The sequence below is a fragment of the Prionailurus viverrinus genome, chromosome F1 (genome assembly GCF_022837055.1).
Source record: "Prionailurus viverrinus isolate Anna chromosome F1, UM_Priviv_1.0, whole genome shotgun sequence".
Classification (NCBI taxonomy): Eukaryota; Metazoa; Chordata; class Mammalia; order Carnivora; family Felidae; genus Prionailurus; species Prionailurus viverrinus.
The window spans coordinates 20020680-20039610 of NC_062577.1; the positions used below are offsets into that span (position 1 = coordinate 20020680).

At 36.4% G+C, this 18931-nt stretch overlaps 1 protein-coding gene across 1 annotated transcript in view; it reads right to left on the reverse strand.

The window, feature by feature from the left end:
- HMCN1 (hemicentin 1) overlaps positions 1–18931 on the reverse strand; it is a 474606-nt gene that overhangs the window by 224452 nt on the left and 231223 nt on the right. Inside the window, exons 16-23 of the mRNA XM_047840704.1 lie at positions 15367–15561; positions 12688–12783; positions 11090–11217; positions 9636–9780; positions 6461–6573; positions 4610–4769; positions 3836–4004; positions 144–271 (exon numbers count right to left, since the gene is read on the reverse strand). Of these exons, the coding sequence (XP_047696660.1) occupies positions 144–271; positions 3836–4004; positions 4610–4769; positions 6461–6573; positions 9636–9780; positions 11090–11217; positions 12688–12783; positions 15367–15561 (1134 nt within the window). The remainder of the gene's footprint in view (positions 1–143; positions 272–3835; positions 4005–4609; positions 4770–6460; positions 6574–9635; positions 9781–11089; positions 11218–12687; positions 12784–15366; positions 15562–18931) is intronic.

The following is an 18931-nucleotide window of genomic DNA, read 5'->3' on the forward strand; positions in this document are numbered from 1 at the left end:
GAAAATGACAAGTCTCCAATTTTAGAAAAATTTTCTCTAATTACTCTATAAACAATTTGGAGATTAACTATCAAAGAAACTGGTATGATGAGTTTCCCTGTGGCCAGTACAAAGATATTATATGCCCTCATTTCAAAACTCACCATGGACATTTAATTTAACAGACTGAGTCACGTTCCCAGCAATATTTGTGGCAACGCAAAGATACATCCCACTATCTGAAACACGGGTCTCAATGATCTTCATTGAACCAGAAGGAAGGAATGTGTGCCTGAAAGAAAGAAACCACATGGTAGACCATAGAACATGAGAATTTAAATATCCCCTATGCACCTGCCCCTCAGTATGAAATCATTATTCTGCAAGCAGTTTTTGAAACCATTCTCCCATCTATATTTCTATATACTTTAAAACTCAGGGATTTTCACAATTGTACTGTGTATTTTGTATGATATTCTTGCAAACACAAAATGTGATTTTTTTACCATTAGATCTAACCTAATGGTCTCAAATCATCCAAAAACTGTACATCTCTCTGCTTTATTAACTTGTAACTATAAAAAGCCAATATATATTTTAGTAAATTTCAGCTATATTTTGAATTTTATTATTTTTTCTGCAATACTTCATTAAAAAATTTAGTGTGTTAAAGGCAAAATAAGGTACATATGTAATTCTCAAAAATATATTGAATATATTTTTCCTACAGAACAATAATGTAGTTGGGTGAACTAGATCTACATATAAAAATGTTATTATGTTTATTGTATTGAAATAGCTTTAAAGGGAGAAGGCCAGATAGACCTACTCAAAGTGTTCTACTGGCCCAGAGAGAAAAATGAATAAATAGTTAAGGACAGAATTCTCCCCCAAAGAAATAAGCACATAGGAGAATCCAACATGTAACATATAATAATAGAGCTGATATCACAAAGATCAAGAAAAGGATTGATAATTCAAAAATGATGGGCAACTGGTTCTCCACATGGGAAAAATAAATTTAAAAAAAATACAGCACTACCTAACACTAGACACAACATAAAAATTCAGATGTATTAAAGTCAAAAATGTGAAAAAACAAACTTAAAATATTAGAATAAAACTCTGGAAGATATGTACATATTCTTCATAAAGTACAAATCTTTTTTTAAGTTTATTTATTAGCTATGAGAGAGAGAGAGAGAGAGTGGGAGAGACAGACAGAGAGGGGAGAGAGAGAGAAAACCCCAAGCAGGCTCCTCACTGTCAGCACAGAGCTTGATGCAGGGCTTGAACTCATGAACCATGAGATCATGACCGGGGCTGAAGTCAGACACTTACCTGACTGAGCCACCCAAGTGCCCTAGAGGGAGTAGAGTAATTTAATGCAAAGAACCACAAGACCATGGTCTTGGAAAAATTTTAAATTGAAGCCGAGTCAGATGCTTAAGTGACTGAGCCACCCAGGCACCCCAGAAAGTACAAATCTTAAAAACAATAGATTAATACACTGAGTTACATAAAAAATGTAAAATTCTATGCAGACATCATACATTAAAAGTCTCACAGTGGTCTGAGAAAATATATTTTCAACACATACAACAGACAAAGGATTGTTATTAAGAATACAGACCAAATTTCTACATTCAACAAGAAAAAGATAAACAAACCAGTCATCATAAATCTGTGCAGCAGGTCTGAAGAGGCAAGTCACAGATGAAACAGATGGCCGACAAAAAAGTAAAATCATTTTTGGTTCCCTGGCAGTCAGTCACATGAAAACTAAGAGTTGCAAGATACCATTTCACACCCATCTAACCAACAAACATGTTTAAGTCCATAAACACCATGCATTGATTATAATGGGGAAATAGGTGCACCTATATGCTCATGGTAGAAAGGTAAATCATTAGTGCCTCTTTGGACAGCAATTTAGCACTGTCTACAAAGCTGAAAGTAGGAATTCATTCTGACCAGAAACTATAGTTCTGGGCCAACCCTAAAGAAACTCATGCACGTGTATATGAAGAGACATATATAAAGATATTCACTCAAGAGCCTTGTTTATAAAATAAAAAAACTAAAACCAAACCAAACCCAAACAAGCAAAACCTGAATGTCTGTACACTAGGAAATGTACAAACAAAATGCAGAATATGTATACGGTAGTTAAAAATGAATAAAGCAGGGCGCCTGGGTGGCTCAGTCGGTTGAGCGTCCGACTTCAGCTCAGGTCATGATCTCATGGCTCATGAGTTCAAGCCCTGCATCGGGCTCTGTGCTGCCAACTCAGAGCCTGGAGCCTGCTTCAGATTCTGGGTCTCCCTCTCTCTTTGCCCCTCCCCTGCTTGCACTCTGTCTCTCTCTGAAAAATAAACATTAAGAAGAAAATTTTAAAAATGAATAAAGCAAATCTCTATGTATAAAAATGAGTAAATATCGACTTAATAAAGCAAGCAGTAGAATAACAATATATAATATGTTACATGGCAAATTAAAAACAGACACATAAAATGAAATGAAAACTACAGGAAACATGATTCCATACTGTTTAAGAATGGGTGAATAGGATGCACATGAGATCTGTGCAGTATTTGCCCCCTGGGGAGGGAGAAAAGCGACTGGGGAGGAAAACAATGAAGCTTCAAGTTTATCTATAACATGGTATTCCTTTCATTCAAAAACATCCCAAACACATATTTTTCAAAAAAATAGTAACATTATGTAAAGTAGTTCTTAAATTATTTTTTATCTCCTCACCAGTGGATAGGGAAATGACAAGAGCACCATTTACAGCTTCATAACTATACGCCAGTAAGTCCAACCGACATAGCTGGAAACTATAATTCTTATTCCACCAGTAACTTCTGGCATGACATTGAGTTAAAATAGTAATTGCTACTATTCCTTGAGAACTAGAGACAGGAGATGTGGAATATACATTATCTTATATATGCCTTTCAGGTAAGTATTATGTCCATTTTATAAATAAGAAATCTAAGGTTCAGAGGGCCATTGAGAAAGGCGCCAAAAGTTTCAGGCAAGCTTTAAGTGGTGGAGGTAAATTTAAACTCATACCTGCATGGTGACAAAGGTAGTACTCTCAAAGGCTCTGGCATTCTGCTTTCCATGTCAATGGAATATATCAGATATATTGTCTCAGCAGGCCTTTATATGTACAAGGCTTTAATCATGAAGATTTTTACAAAAACATCTAATGAGAGTCAAATCTTAAACATGAGAGTACTTATTGTGTTTTACTGTTCCTAAGGGATTAATGAGATTCTGTGTGCCCTATGCACTTGTGCTAACAGGTCTATATACAAATATGCTCTGTTTTAATAACTACCTTGTATACGCAGCCACGGGCAATTATGTCAAAGCTGGGTGTTAGCATTCCTGATATTAAAGAATGATTTAGGGGCGCCTGGGTGGCTCTGTTGGTTAAGCATCTGACTTCGGCTCAGGTCATGATTTCATGGTTCGTGAGTTTAAGCCCCGCATTGGGCTCTCTGCTGTCAGCACAGAGCCTGCTTTGGATCCTCTGTCCCCCTCTCTCTCTGGCCTTCCCCCATTTGCTCTCTCTCTCTCTCAAAAATAAAATAAACATTAAAAGAAAGAAAGGAAGGAAGGAAGGAAGGAAGGAAGGAAGGAAGGAAGGGACGGACGGAGGGAGGGAGGGAGGAAGAAAGGATAGACTTAGAAGGTAAAAATATTTTCTGTAGTCTCAGATGTATGTGTAAATTATGTCAAATTTAAAAGTTATTTCTTGATACATTTGAAAACCTGAATAGGCACAACCGTCTGTCCCAAGAGATTGTGTTTGCTTGTGTCTGGTTCATCCCAGATCCCCTACCTTGGAGAGAATGGGGAGATGAGCTGCGTCTCTTTGGCCCAGGTGATGATGGGTGGGGGTAAGCTCTTCACTTCACATGGAAGTGTCACGTCTTCTCCTGCGAGGGCGGAAATCTCAGCAGGCTCATCCTGGGACAGTCCTCGTTGGTCTCCAATCACTCTGGGCCTTACTAAAATAAACGCACATTTTGGAAGGGAAATAGTACATTGAAAACATTTCACTTACATTCAAATGCGGACTACTAATACTCTTTACAAATTTACAAGAAGATGCTGTCTAGGCCGAAGCTTTGGTACCTATCTAAAACTTTCCATTAACACATTTATGGTGAGAGCTGAAAGGAAAAGGACCAGAAAGTCCCCCTTCCTCACCCTTCCTTTCAGAACATCATGACGAGGTCAGCTGAAATGCCCTTTTAGAGTCTGCCATCTATGAAAGTAAAAACCCTCAAGGCAGAAGTGCAAACTGAGACACAGCTGAGGTTTGGCTTTGCCAGGAGTTGGAACTAACTGGTGTTTCTAAAGCAGACTGGGTACATACAATAAGCATACTCCTTGGGAAAACACCATAACATTATCCCGAATGGCTGTACAATTACTCTCCCTTTAAATCAGAATCTAAATAGAGAAGATGTTCATTGGCAGTAAAAATGTGTTTTTGTCAATGCGGTTCACTTTAGGAGTACAGCCCCTGGTAATATGATTTGGGAGAGAAATGTGAGTTTTGGCACCGGTAGAGAGTGTCAAAGAAAAACATTCCCCCAGGGGCTCTCACCATAGACGGTCAGCTGCACTTTCCTCTTGGCGTAGCCAGCTGCATTGGTAGCGGTGCAGATATACTCCCCGCTCTCTTCACCCCCGGGAGACACCACATACAAACTTCCATCAGCCCCTGCGGAAAACTTAGCGCTGCTGGTGGAAATCAACTCTCCTTTCTGCAAAACACAACAAAGAGCGAAGTGTTTTCTTTAAGATAATGAAGGAGTGACTTAATGTCTGGAAAAGGAAGAGAGGAAGGGGAAAAAAATCTCCAAGGGGGAAAATCCTAGATTAAAAAAAAATGCTAATTTGAAGAAAGGTAATTTTAAGAAAAACTAAGCAAATAAAACAAAGGTGATATTTCTTCATACTGAACCATGTCTCCTTTGTTCCAGAGCTTCTTAAAACTGGAGGGAATCATGGTAATACTAACGGATGGGGCAGTGCTCATGCAAAGTCACACACTGTTCTGAGTACTTCAAATGAATTAGCTATCTTAATGCTCAAAGGGGTCATATGAGTAGGAACTACCACAAGTCCCATTTTACAGCTGAAAGTATTAAAGCTTGGGGATGAAGTGGAGTAACTTGCCCAATGTCACAGTCTCTCAGTGGTAGAGCTGGGACTTGAACCCCAGCAGTCAGGATCTGGAGCCCAACTCTTAACCTCTGTGCTTTCTCACAACACAAAGGCCACCCTGGAAAGTTTCATTCTTATGTTTTCCTAAAATGCATTAAACTTCTACTCAGTCCTAGACACTGTGCAGTTTGGGGATAAGCTTCACCACTGTATTTTTGTGTCCAGAAAGCAGAAATCTTCACCTTTTTAATTAATTTACAGATGTCAACACCAACTTCTTTATATTTCAGAGCTTTTTAGATATATAAAGTTAGATAGTATGGTAAAATACTTTGGTTGTAGCACAAACAATTATACAAAGGTCTCATTTTGTTATTATACAGTCATTTTATATTACTTATATCTGCCAGATTTAAATTAGTTTATAGGAAATATGCTATCCTCATGACTGTTCAAAGATGAAAAGGACCTCCTCAGGGAGTGGTTTTTTTCCTCACTGCAAGAGTACAAGTAAAAGCTGGACAACTTCATGATAGGGATGTAGAGGGGAATAAATGACTTCGTAGAGGTCTTATCTTGGCTTCCTAAAAGAAGAGAGTCTGAGACAAAGATATGGAGGCAAGAAGTTTGATGCTTGAGCAGGTGAGTGGGAGAGTGAGGCACAGAAGGAAGGAAAGCTAAAAAGGGTTTCAGTGCTCTGGTTTCCTCTGTGGTTAGGTTGATAAGCTTCTGGTGCCGGGGATCCTTTGAGAAGCTATAAAGAAGCAGGCCAGAAGTATTCTTCTGATGGATGAGAAGCAGGACATTCATATAGGACACCTGCCCCCCACAGGTGTTAATGTCCCTATGCTTCCTGGCCACCTGATAGCAGGCTAAGTGGCCTTGTGGGGCTTTGGAGAAGGCCCCGAGTCCAGAAACCAGAGAGGGGTACACATGAAGTGGGACTCTGGCAGAATGCACGGAGCTGTCCACCAGAGCTGCGCTGAAATCAAAAGAGCTGAAGGGATGTGGCAAGGGGTAAGAAAGGATCTGCTACAACATGTAAAGTGCTAAGAAAAGCTCCTGGTGCTATATTACAGCCCACCGTTGTGTTCTTAACGTTACTCAAGCCTCAGGTAGGTGAATACACTAAGGACATTTTGAGGTCCCTTCCAAGTGGTAGGAGTGCATGGGTTTTCCTTTTTATAAAGTTCTGTGGTACAGTCAAGTCCCATGTATGACCAAAAATATTCAAATAATGTTGTTATAACCCATGACATCGGCAAACACCACCAGATGGGCCATTTACCTTGGACCAAATGATAGATGGCTTGGGATTTCCACTTGCTTTGCACGGCAAAGTTACCGGAATGCCTTCAATTGTGCTGAGTACCTGCCGCCCATGCTGAATGGTTGGCAGAACTGAAAAAGGAAGCAATATTTAGAATGTGAGCATCTGTCTTTCCATGTAGCCTCATTTGTTTCAAGTTGTACATTTTCAGGATACACTGCATATTTGTAAAAACTAGCTGAGACTCAACATTTTCTGATAGAAATGTAGGGTACCTTGTAAGGCAGTGTAATAAAGTAAATATAGTAGCTATAATCTGAAGAATTTAATGAAAACTTAAAATCAAGTAGTAAATTATGCTTAGTAAGTTGACTTTCCTAACAAAAATAAGACTGAATAAAATCCATGCTTTCCTGGAAACTCAAGGTTGAATTACATCCTAAGACTTACATATTTAACGCATACCTTTCATCATTGTCCATCACCCATTAAGCTGCAGTGAGCTGACTTAAGCCCACTGCCAGAAAAGTAGACTGTTTTAGCCACTATACATCAAATGTCTGTTTACAAGAGCTACTTAGCGAGCTACTAAATTTAACCTAGAAAAAAAGGATTTGTTTTCTTAAAAGAAATTCAACAATAAAACTTGCAAGGCCTTAGGAGTTTACATTTAAGGCTAAAATACAGGATTCTAAGTCAATAGTTTTCACTAAGAGGAAAAACATACCTTTTGACTTTAGAAAGCAACTGACGAATTAACATTATATGAGCAGAAGCAAAAGGAAAAGGAAGACTGTTAATTATTCCTTTCTGTGTATATCTCAATTAATCACAAGCAACTAGCATATGAAAAAAGACCAATACTCAATGTTCTCAAAATAATGAATTTGATTAAAGAAGCTCCCACACATGAAAGTTCTTAACATAGAGTAAGGAACACAATAAAATCCCTATATACACCAGGCATTTCCTTTCCTTCCCCTGGAAAGATGTGACTGGAACTGCTCCCTAGAGCTCAAGCACTCACCGTGTCTCTTGCCTTTGAGTCAAATTTCTCTAGAATTATCATAGGTACCCTGGAGGAGTTTGACAGAACAAGAGATACCAGAGACCTCAGTACAAAAACTTCCCTGAGAGGCTGAGATTAGCTTTGCTACATACTCATATTTTCTAAGGCTGGGCTTATTCTTAAGATAATTTCTTCTTAAGAAAAAATGGCAACAAATTACCAGATACTCTCTCTGTCAGGTTACTCTCTAAAGCAAGAAATTTAATTTCCAGAATCATCATGGAAGAGTCAAATCTAAACTATACTGTAATTTTGTAGCAACATGGAATAAGCCATTTTCTTACATGCATATTGAGTTGGACAGCTATAAAGGAAAGTGATAAATTTAGGCATTTTCAAATCTGATGACATTTGACCATGGAAGAGCTATTTCTTTCCAGATTGTCAACCTATATAAATCAAGATGACAGTTAAATGACTTGCCATTTTAATTTGTATTTTTATTTGCATACGTTAATTCATCCTCATAAGAAGTGGTCACTGAGAGCTTCTAATGACTATTCTTCAAAGTGGAGAGGTCTAGTAATGAAAGAATATGGACATAAATAAATACGGACGTAAGGAGAACCTGGCATATTGCATCACATCCAACTCAAAAACGAATCTGTCAGATAAATGGTTACTGGGTTCCTGTCAGATGTCTGGGTTTTTTTCCTTTTAACCTTAGTAACTAAATCAGTTACTCATTTTGGACTAAGATAGATGAAACGATGTTGCAAAGTGATGTTTTTAACTTTTAATTGTCCAACATTTATTGCATCACAATAAACCACATCATTGGTTTGTCTATCTCCTCACTCCTCCGATTTGGCAGACATCATAGCTAATCATGTTACTCTTTTACTCAAGTAGAAATTTGCCTCAGAATCCTTCTCAATACAGTACTGAATGGAGGTGACATGATTATATTTCTATACTAAATTCTCAAACCAGTCCATAAGCACCCTCCAGGAAATCTGTGGGCTGATTTTCTCTAAAAATCGTTAAGTACAACTATAAATATATTCAATCTGGCATTATGTGTTTACTCTTTTAGACTATAATTTAGTGTTACTTTAATATTTCTTTAAAATAATACTTCTTCAAGAATATCTCATGTGATGTTGGTAGAGGCTGGTATAAGACTGACAGAGGCAGAAGACGCTATTTTTTTTAAAAGATTTTTTTTTATTTTTATGTAATCTCCACACCCAACATGGGGCTTGAACTCACAATCCTGAGACCAAGAGTCGCACGCTTTACTGACTGAGCCATCCAGGCGCCACAGAAGAGGCTATTTACAATGAGAAGCAGACATAAAAAAAAAAAAAAAAAAAGATGGTCTATATCCACTGACAATTTCAATAGACCAAACAAAATGTGGAAATTACCGGAATCTCCAACTCATGTCCTTATAAAGGGGTGAATTTGCTAAAAATAAATGTTCTATGCTACTTTCATCTCTGTATATGGAACTATTTTTTAATACCATACTTTAAAAAAACAACGTTGCAAAGTCTTTAAAGAAAATACACAAAAAAATTTATGAAAATTTCTTAAACTATGAAGTTGTCAGTTATTTATTGAGATGTAAAAAGTCCGTGACTGTTAGTTATGAATGGAAAAAGATAGCTTTTGGATTTTCTTATTTGTGAACTTTTAAGTTATCTAACACGCAAAAAGATTGTTTGGAGCACATGAGGTGGCCTTTAGAAAAGTTTAGGTCATTTCTAGCTAACACACAAAGGGGTCATTAGTAAGGACATGGTTATTGCACAATCCAAAAAGAAAAGGCAATTTGGATGGAATAATAAGTTCGGCTTGCCTGAAATTAAAATGTATTTTTAAACATTACTTTTTGAGAACTGAGTTCACTTTTATCAATTAAGAAATCACTTAAAAAAGCCCTTGGCCAGACTCAGCTGGTGACTCCCAATAAAGCCTTGTTGTGTATGTAGAAAAAGGAATTCTGGAAACACCCTTAACAATGTAAATAGTGTTCAAGAAATAAGGCTTTTTGTTAAAAATAACAATTAGGAAAAAAAATCTCCTTCTTACAACCAGAAGACAGAGTTAGTTGGTTTAAAGACACAAACCTAGCTTTGAACACGGTTTGGAAAGAATTACAATGGGTGCGTCTCTTACCATGCACATCCACGGTGGTAGTTTTATTAATGGTTCCAGCAACATTACTGGCCACACAAGTATACCTGCCTCCATCCTGAAGGCGAACTCTCTCAATGTGGAGGCTCCCGTCACTGCGTACAGTGATGTAAGGATTTTGGACCAACTTAAAGAAAAAGAAGTCATATTTAATTTAAAAGATAATGTTCCCTAAATCAAAACCAGATTTGTTTTTCTCCAACTGGGTTATTAAATATCTTATAACAAAATATTTTAACACCTTTAAGTGAAAAATGATGAGCATGTTACCAAATGTAGAATCAATTGTATGTCTACCTAATGTAGCACCAAAAAGTATACCTCCTAACATCTGTTGGAATTATGCAAACGATGGAAAAAGGAAAGAAACAGAAGCATCACTTATTTCATGTTTCTGTGAATTTTGTTATCACTCGGGGGACCCAAATTTCACTAGTCATTTTTACTTTTGGCTTAATTTGTTCTTTTTCAAGGAGACTATTACCACTTGCAAACTATTTGATATTTTTTATTTTGGCAAATAGGAACTCATTCAAGCTGAGAGAATGTGACTATTCTCAACACTTGCCTTTTTCAGTGACAGACGCAAATATCAGAGGCAACGTATGATACAGGAACTGTGTCAGAGAAGGCTGGCAGTATTTTCTATTAAAAATGATCACGCTAACTATACCATATACGCATTCTGTTCAATCACAGGACACCTGAGTGCTCAAGCAGTATCATCCTATGTCATAAGGGCATTAAATTGTTGAGTGAGGTATACTAATTTTTCTCAGGATTTCAAGCAAAGATGAACAAGTTTACATCTTATTCCATGGAGGCAATTCACTTCTAATTGGTACTTCAAAAAGTGAGTTTAACTACTCTGGAAAATGGAAGGAAAAATGCTCTGAACTAGATGAAAATTTATCATAGGTAGCATATTTACAAAAAATCCATAGAACTGTGATAAATTTTCATATTCTTTCATAATCAAAAGTTATACCCTGAAAGACAATGACACAAAATAGGCTCACATTTTTAAAAAGTTCATGATAAAGTATATAATATTGGGAGTTAATAATAAAGGTTAGTAAATGGAAAAATTTTATGAGAGTGTTAACATTTATTACATCCTGTGAAGAAGAACATAAAAATATTTAAATACTATAAAAATAATTTTGTATTTTGAGTTTTTACATACTCTGAAGAGTTTATTAGTTGCACTGTATTGAATTCAAAACAATAGAAATCACACCATTGACTATTTCTCCGTTTTATTAATCCCAAATAACGTGAACTGAACCATGTCAATATGGAAAAAAAGTTTTGGTGTTGTATTTACAAAGTATATGTTTGTATATTTATTAAATTGATATTTCAATGTTTGAAATAAATTGCCTCTTACTCAAGAAAATTACAAATGTGAATGCATGGATTTAGAATGTTCTTACCATGGCTGAATTCTTAATCCACCGACGTTCTGGAATGGGATTTCCAGCCAACAGAGCACAAGGCAAAGTAAGCTGCTGTCCTTCAATGACGCTGGTCACTGAAGGGCTGATTCCAATGAGTGGAGCAACTAAGTCGTAGAGAAACAGGTATTATCACCTCTATCTCACCCAAAAGAAAGGCAAATCTTCTTCTAGGCCGATGACTACTAATTCCACTATTTTAAAAAATGAATTTTCAAGAATAAGATTTTTAAATGTAAATAGGTCTGAACTGGAAGAGAGACATAAAAGACCCTTCAAAGCAGAAGGAATGGCAAAGGGGGTAGGTAGTAACAGAGAAGTAGACACTAAAAGAGAATTCGTCTATGGCATGCAAAGCCAGAAATGTCAAGCCAAGAAATTTGCACTGTTTGATGGACAAATGGAGAGGAACTGAAATCATTTACATATAAAAAACGTGGGATCATCAGAACCATTCTCATACTAATCTGAAAACTGTGACTAACTTATTGGAGAAGGGAAAAATCAGAATGGATAAGATCAATGAGGAGGCTATCATAACAGCTCAAGCAAATAAAATGAGGTGGACTCTCTTAGATGGAGAGATGTTCTTTTGTAGAAATTAATTAATAAATTAAACATAAATCAAAGCAAAATCCCTAGATATTCTATTTGGAAATTTCAAGTATATGTTGATGAATAAAGGGAGATCTAGAAAGAAAATGTTATAAATGCATATTAATGAGAAACAGGCACTGAGAGATTTAAAAATCATATTAAATACTATAATAATATAGACAATGTAGTACCAGTGCATAAATAGAATTCCAAGGAATAGACACAGGAATATAAATTTAGCATGTAACCAAATAGGTATTTTAATCAGTGGAAAGAGAATATTCAATACAAGACTCTGAAATGAAAAAAAAATTTTTTTAACTACAATGGGGCACCTGGGTGGCTCAGTCGGTTAAAGTCTGATTCTTGATTTCGGCTCAGGTCATGATCCCAGCATGGTAGGATCAAGCCCTGCATCTGGCTCCTTGCTGAGCACTGAGTGTAGACCCTGCTTGAGATTCTCTCATTCTCTCTCTCTCTCCCTCTGCTCCTCTCTCCTGCTTTTGTGCTCTCTCAAAATAAATTTAAAAAATGAAAACAAAAAAAGATAATGAAACAAATGTCTTACCACTAAACAATATTGCATTCTTACTTCATATTATATCCCCAAATAATTTCATGTGGACTAAAATGAAAAGTGTAAAAAAGTGGTAACCAGAAAAGAATGCCATGGCTCTAATGTGTGTGTGTGTGTGTGTGTGTGTGTGTGTGTGTGTATTTGTATTTAGGCTTAAATCAATTTATTCAAGTTGATTTATTTAAATGAAAGATAAGGAACTTGGAGAGGATGATCTGTAAGGTTATTTCCAGTTCTAACATCCCATGAAATATGAAATAGGGTGGGGGAGAGGAGGCTAATCTAGTAATCAAATATTTACCTGTTGTTTCTTTGTTTAAAGTGGCACAGACAAGAGATGATGTAATAAAAGAAGTCTGATGACTTGGAAGAGCGTGATATCTAAGCACATAATTGATCTTACCAAGTCCTGTCACTGTTACTGTTGTCTGGGACTGGATCTTTCCAAACTGGTTTTCTGCCTCACAAATATAGGTTCCTTTATCATTTGCCCATAAATCTAAAAAAAAAAAAAAAAAAAAAAAGAGAGAGAGATCGTTTACTCATTCAACACCATCTATGAAGCATAACCATGCCAGACACGATGCTCAAATTTGTGGGTGGAAAATGTGTATGTACTGTCTTTTGTTACTTCCCATTCTACAGGAGGAGACATACATAAGAACCAACAATCACACCACAGTGTGATAAATGCTGTAATACAAGTTTCAAACAATGAGCTGTGGGAGCACAGAGACATGAGAGACTGATGGCATGCAGAGGAATTAGGGAGGGATGCACGTAGTAGGTAATATACAAGCTGTACTGTAAACAGCAGGTAGAAGAGAGGAAGGGCAGTCTAAGCCCAATGGGCTGCAAAGACAAAAGCATGACTTGAAAAATCAAGGTCTGTGCAAATAATGTAAAGCTGCACCACCAATGGATGCTGCAGCATCACCTTGGGGGTATTTTGAAGGTTTGCAAGGGAGAAAGGGAGTTTTTTGTTTTTTTTTTAGTTGGCCCAATGATTGGGGGAGCATACTGGCATTGGGGCAAGAAGTAGGTAGGCCATGTAGAGGGCAGATTCATGGAAGGAACAATTATCCCAAATCGAGCAAGACTTCTGAAGATCCCACTGGAAATTCATGGGTTTGATGGCTTTGTTTATAATTATATAATAATTACATATATCAGTCTACATTTGAGCTGTCAAATTTATGGTGATGCACATAAACATGTATGCATATTGTGTAGACATTTCTGGAGTATTTATCTATTGAAATGTCTATTATTTCAGTAAAAATTACTTTCCTTTATTTTCCTTTGTACTACATTTTGGATATTAAAAGAGTTTTTATTATGTAGATAGGTCAAAAAGATAGACTTTGTTTCAGGATAATAAGAAGGATATTACAAAATATTTTTTTAATTAAGGAGGGTGTTAAAGGGATCAGGATGAAGACTACTAGGTTACAGGTTGTGTGGATATAGTCAGGGGTCAAGCTAAAGACAGAGTGTGGTGCCTTGTAAAGAGTGTGGTTTGTCTTGTGAGCAACAAGGGAGTCAACAGAAGATTTTAAATAGGGAAATGATTATAATCCTTGCAAATATCTTCACTAAATAAGCACAGTTTAATCTACTGATAAGATTTGGCAGAGAAAAATGTAGCTCTCCATTATGAACAGTTCCATTTATCTCAGATAAAGAGCAGTGACAAAGCTCCTACTTCTTTGTTAACCACAGGCATACAACTTCAGAATTACATCTGGTAAGTTCAGGCAGTATCCACTCTCAACAACAGCAAACATTCATTTGCAAAGTAAAATTCACCAAATCATCTGGTTAATAAGTCGCATTGTTTTTACCCAAGATATTTTTCATATTATGAACTCTTGGATTAATTTGTATAGGAATACATAAGACTGCAGAAAATGGTTTCTAATCTCTGCTTTCCTTCTAGATAGTTTAAGGTGGACAGTTAGGCAACCACTGGTCAATATGTTGTCCTCTTTCATTCTTCGTTTTTTACATCGCCTCTAACTGATTTGTTTCAGGTCTAATTTGTTACCCAGGCTTTTCTCATCACTATTATTACCCCACATGTATAACCCTGTAAGCCTCCCCCATTTTCATATCTTTTATCCTGCAGAGGGGTTGTCCTGCACTGAAGCTTGGAGGGCTATTTTCTACCTCATCAAAAGCATTTCTTCACCTGCACATTCCAGGTCCTGCATGATCTGACCCAGTAGGTACTTTTGTGGCCATCCCCTTAGATGGTGGGTTGTAAAATGCCTAAGTGGGGGACTCCATATAAGACTTCAGTCTTAACCACAGAGCCTAGCCCAGAGCTAATTACTTAAGCACTTCTAATTCGTTTAATTCATATTTGGAAGTTTAAGTGGCTAATGTACATTTAATATTGTTAATAAACATGGAAATCACTTACTGAAGGCTTTCCAAAAAATAACCCCAAAGATACAATTACCCTTTAAAAATCAGTTACTTGACTAAATGTTTTTATTCCTCTAGTGCCACTATTCAAACATTCTGAATATTATTTGAAAAAGTACAAAGTATTTACAAATATTTGAATGCTTAGTAGCTTATAGGCAAAATTCTTGGATGATAGAGTACTTTTTTAAAACATCTTACACTCCAGATGGATATAATTTTTAATCAAGGAGCTTCCATAGAGTATAGAGTCCCTATGGTTATATACTGTTGGTCAAAAATAATTCATTAAAGTTAACTAACTACTATTTTAATATTTTACCTTTCTATATAGCAGTTGGTATAAGAGTCAATAAAATGTGATCACTTATTCACCTAGAGGCCCAGGTGACTCTATTTGTAATAAGAAACAGTGAGATATGAAGAAGTCACATTGCTTCATAAGGCTTTATGATATCACATACATTTGAATAAAATATAATTTGTGACAATTCCAAAATATAAGAGTTTAACACCATTTTAAAGTGAAATCCAACAAACACAAAATGTGTTATGATTAATTCACAATTTTACACATAGTAATCCCTGTGTATAAAACATGAATGTATAATAAATGTGCATACTTGTACAAAATATATTTCCTTTAACCTACTTGAAATAAAGAGAGCTCCTGTTCTTAGTTGGCTGATGGAACTCACTGAAAAGGGTCTTGAGAAGATTGGCATGTTGTCTGACCTCCGCCATTTAATCTTTGGTTCTGGATAACCCTGGACATAGCAAGGTAGTGTCACATTTGAGCCAATTTCCATAGACACATCAGCAGGTTCTTGTATGAAAACTGGAGGTGCTGGAAGATATTTAAAGCAAACAAAAAAAGGTTGTTGGGACAGTGTAAAGGCACATTAAATATAAACTTAATTATTAAAATGTCAACAGATCGAATCTGAATCAGGTATTGTTCACATAATATTATAAATTTACCCTTTACTCCTGTATGCTATTGAAATAGCAGATATTTATTTTTTGCTTTATAAATGAATAGAGGCACAAAGAAGTTCAACTACTTCCTTAAAGTGACAAATGATAAAGAGAGTGGAATTCAAGAGTGGGGATTTAAATCAAGACTACTTTAAATAAAGAGAACCTTTCATTTTAGAAATTTCTTTTCAATTTTAGTTAATGTCATACTGCTCAAATCTTTGAACTTTCTTATAAATAAATTTGCCTTATAATGAAATATTTTTGACACTTTCCAAAACTTAACTCCTACTGGTTTAAAGAACTTAATTTATACTAGAGCACATTCTTTAACAGATCACTGTATCTCCAGCTAAAATATTTAATCCTAAATTAAATCTTTGCTCTATATCACATTCTTGCTTCTCAGTATCTTTCACCTTTGGTTTGTTTTTTGTTTTTTTGGTTTTTTTTACATTTTTCAATTAAAGGAATTTAAGCTTGAGAATCAATAAAACAACAGAATATAGTATTTGATAAAAAGAGAATAATGAGAGCTTAATATCTTAGAGTTAAAATCTGATTCAGAAATTATAAAATTATAGATTAAAAGGCTACAGTTATCCACATAATTTAGGTAAACACAGAAGCCAGGAGGAAGAGTTAGAAATGTGTTGTTGGCACAACTTGGAAAACATGGGAAGGAAATACAGGAGAAAGCTATCAGCCAGCCCAAATAAGTTCCCCAGAACTTATAAGTAATGATGTATGAGGCATCAGACAAGGAGGTAGAATGCTATTAAAGCATTCATGAAGTAATTCATGAAACCTGCTCATGCTGGATTCTAAGAGGAGGAGCCCAAGAGAGGGATCCTTGGTAACGTCAAGGTTAAATATTGCTTAGGAATTCAACTATCACTTACAAAGCAAGGACTGTTATAGGTGCTTTCCATTAATTTTCTCATTTGATCTTCACAATAACGCTGTGGGGTAAGTATTACTATTATTCAAATTTTATAGATGAAGAAATTGACACACAGATTTGCTAAGTGTTACATGGAATTGAAGACTGGACGTAGGACTGAAAACCAGGTTGATACTGGTAACAGTTTTTTGTCATTTTATCAGCCTCCCCTTTTCTATGAGTTCCTACAACTGCTCAAAGTCAAGGTGTTTAGCAAGCTAATAAAATGGGTGCGGAGATCACTTCTTGCTTTCTCATTGGGAATTTTGAGACTTGGACGCACAGTTGTCTCCTGAGCAGCATTAATGCTTTATTAACCTAGGCTAAAGGATATCCTCTAACTCTGCAGCCTCATCTCCCATTATTCACCTACAGAAATCTTATTCAAGGGACCATCAGAACTCTTTACTCTTCTCTAAATAAGGATTAACCATTTTCATACCAGTACCTGTGTTACAGTCATCCCTCTCAAATGCAATGTTGGTAACTGATCTCTGGCTATTGAAATATTGACAATTCTTTAGTCCAGTTCAAAAGGTCCCTCTTTGAGGCCATCTCTCATCCTCCCAGATGGACATGACTTCCTCCCTCTGTGAGGTACAAAACTCACTCTGTACCACTTCCATGGAAATGGCCTTATCCAGCCTTTTATTAGACTGTGTGTTTGATTTTGCCTAGAGAGTTTATGTTTGCAACCATTTTTTATCTTTTATAGCAGCTAACCTAGTACTTTGTGCATTATACATGGTTGCTCAATATCTGTGAATGAGTGAATCAATATTAAAATGCTTCAATAATAATGTAATATGTGCATTTGTATATGTATGTAAGTGTATGTGGTGTTAACAACCTTGATCTTTTGAAAAAAACATGGCAATTTCAGAAGCCTACTGTTGGTTTATTGAGCCTAAATTAAATTGAATTAAATTAAGTTAAATTAAATTAAATCCACAATGTAATATGTTTTTAACAAGAAGGAGAGTAGCTGTGTTTAGATTTCTCTTAATCCACCTATGTGGGAAACTGACATATAAAATTCATAGGCAAAATAAACATATTTTAAAAACAATTCATAAAGTAGCTCATTGTTTTTCTATCCTAGGTGTAAAGGACTAGTTACTTTTCTCTGCATTGACAGTAGTCATTTATCCCAGAGCCAGTTGCTTTTCGGAGAAATAGAGGTTATAAAAGTCTCAGGATGTGTTAGATGCAGAGTATGGGCAGGTAGATTTGGAAATGGGGCAGAAAATCAATTTCAGAAGAACAAAAAGATATGCAGAAGCCTGGGGTTGACCATACATTTGAGAGGAAACCAAGCTTACTGACACAGCAGAACATAGCCATCAGTCAAAATGGAAACAAATCAGAATTTTCAGAAGTAAGAAAGCCAAGAACAAACTGGACTAGAAAAGGATAAGCAGAGCTCAAGTTGTGCCCATAAAACTCGGTTAAGACGGGAGAAGTCATCTGTGGTGAAGAAGCTTTGGGAACAGTGTCAGATACAAGACAAGCAAAAGGTTAGGGAATATACATCCTGGTACCAGAAAACAAGGCAAATGAGAGTACCAGGCACTAGGTAAGAAGCCAAGAGAGCATCAGTGACAAGGAAACCTCAAAAATGAAGCCACTCCTAACTTAAGCCAAGAAGCCTTCTAAATACTTCCTACTCTTGATTGTGGCCAATTCGAACTCCAAGTGAGTTATATTGGGTGGATGGTAAACAGATTAACAGGGCTACGGAAGGGGCAGTGGTGACTGTAGTACAAAACACGGGGTTTGTTCAGAGGAGGCTGTGTTGCGTAGAGATGTTACAGTCCGTTAGGTTGTTTTAAATGGCAGCTCCATTATTTCTTAGTCTGCAAAATTGGAAAATTCTTTTACTTCCCTCAGTCTAAATCTCTCTATGAACAATAAGGAGATAATAACGTTCCTATCTCGTGTTGTTAAAAGACCTGGTCTTTATTAATCATTTAGCATGTAGTAATCACCCAAATATTAACTATCACTAGTTATAAACACTGTTGAATTCATGCATTAAATCTTAGCTCCAGGGGTGCCTGGGTGGCTCAGTCAGTTGAGCGACCGACTTCAGCTCAGGTCATGATCTCACAGTTTTTGAGTTCAAGCCCCACATGGGGCCCTGGGCTGACAGCTCAGAGCCTGGAGCCTGCTTCGGATTCTGTGTCTCCCTCTCTCTCTGCTGCTCCCCCACTCATGCTCTGTCTCTGTCTGTCTCAGAAATAAATAAACATTAAAAAAATTTTTTTTAAATATTAGCTCCAGAACTTAATAAAAC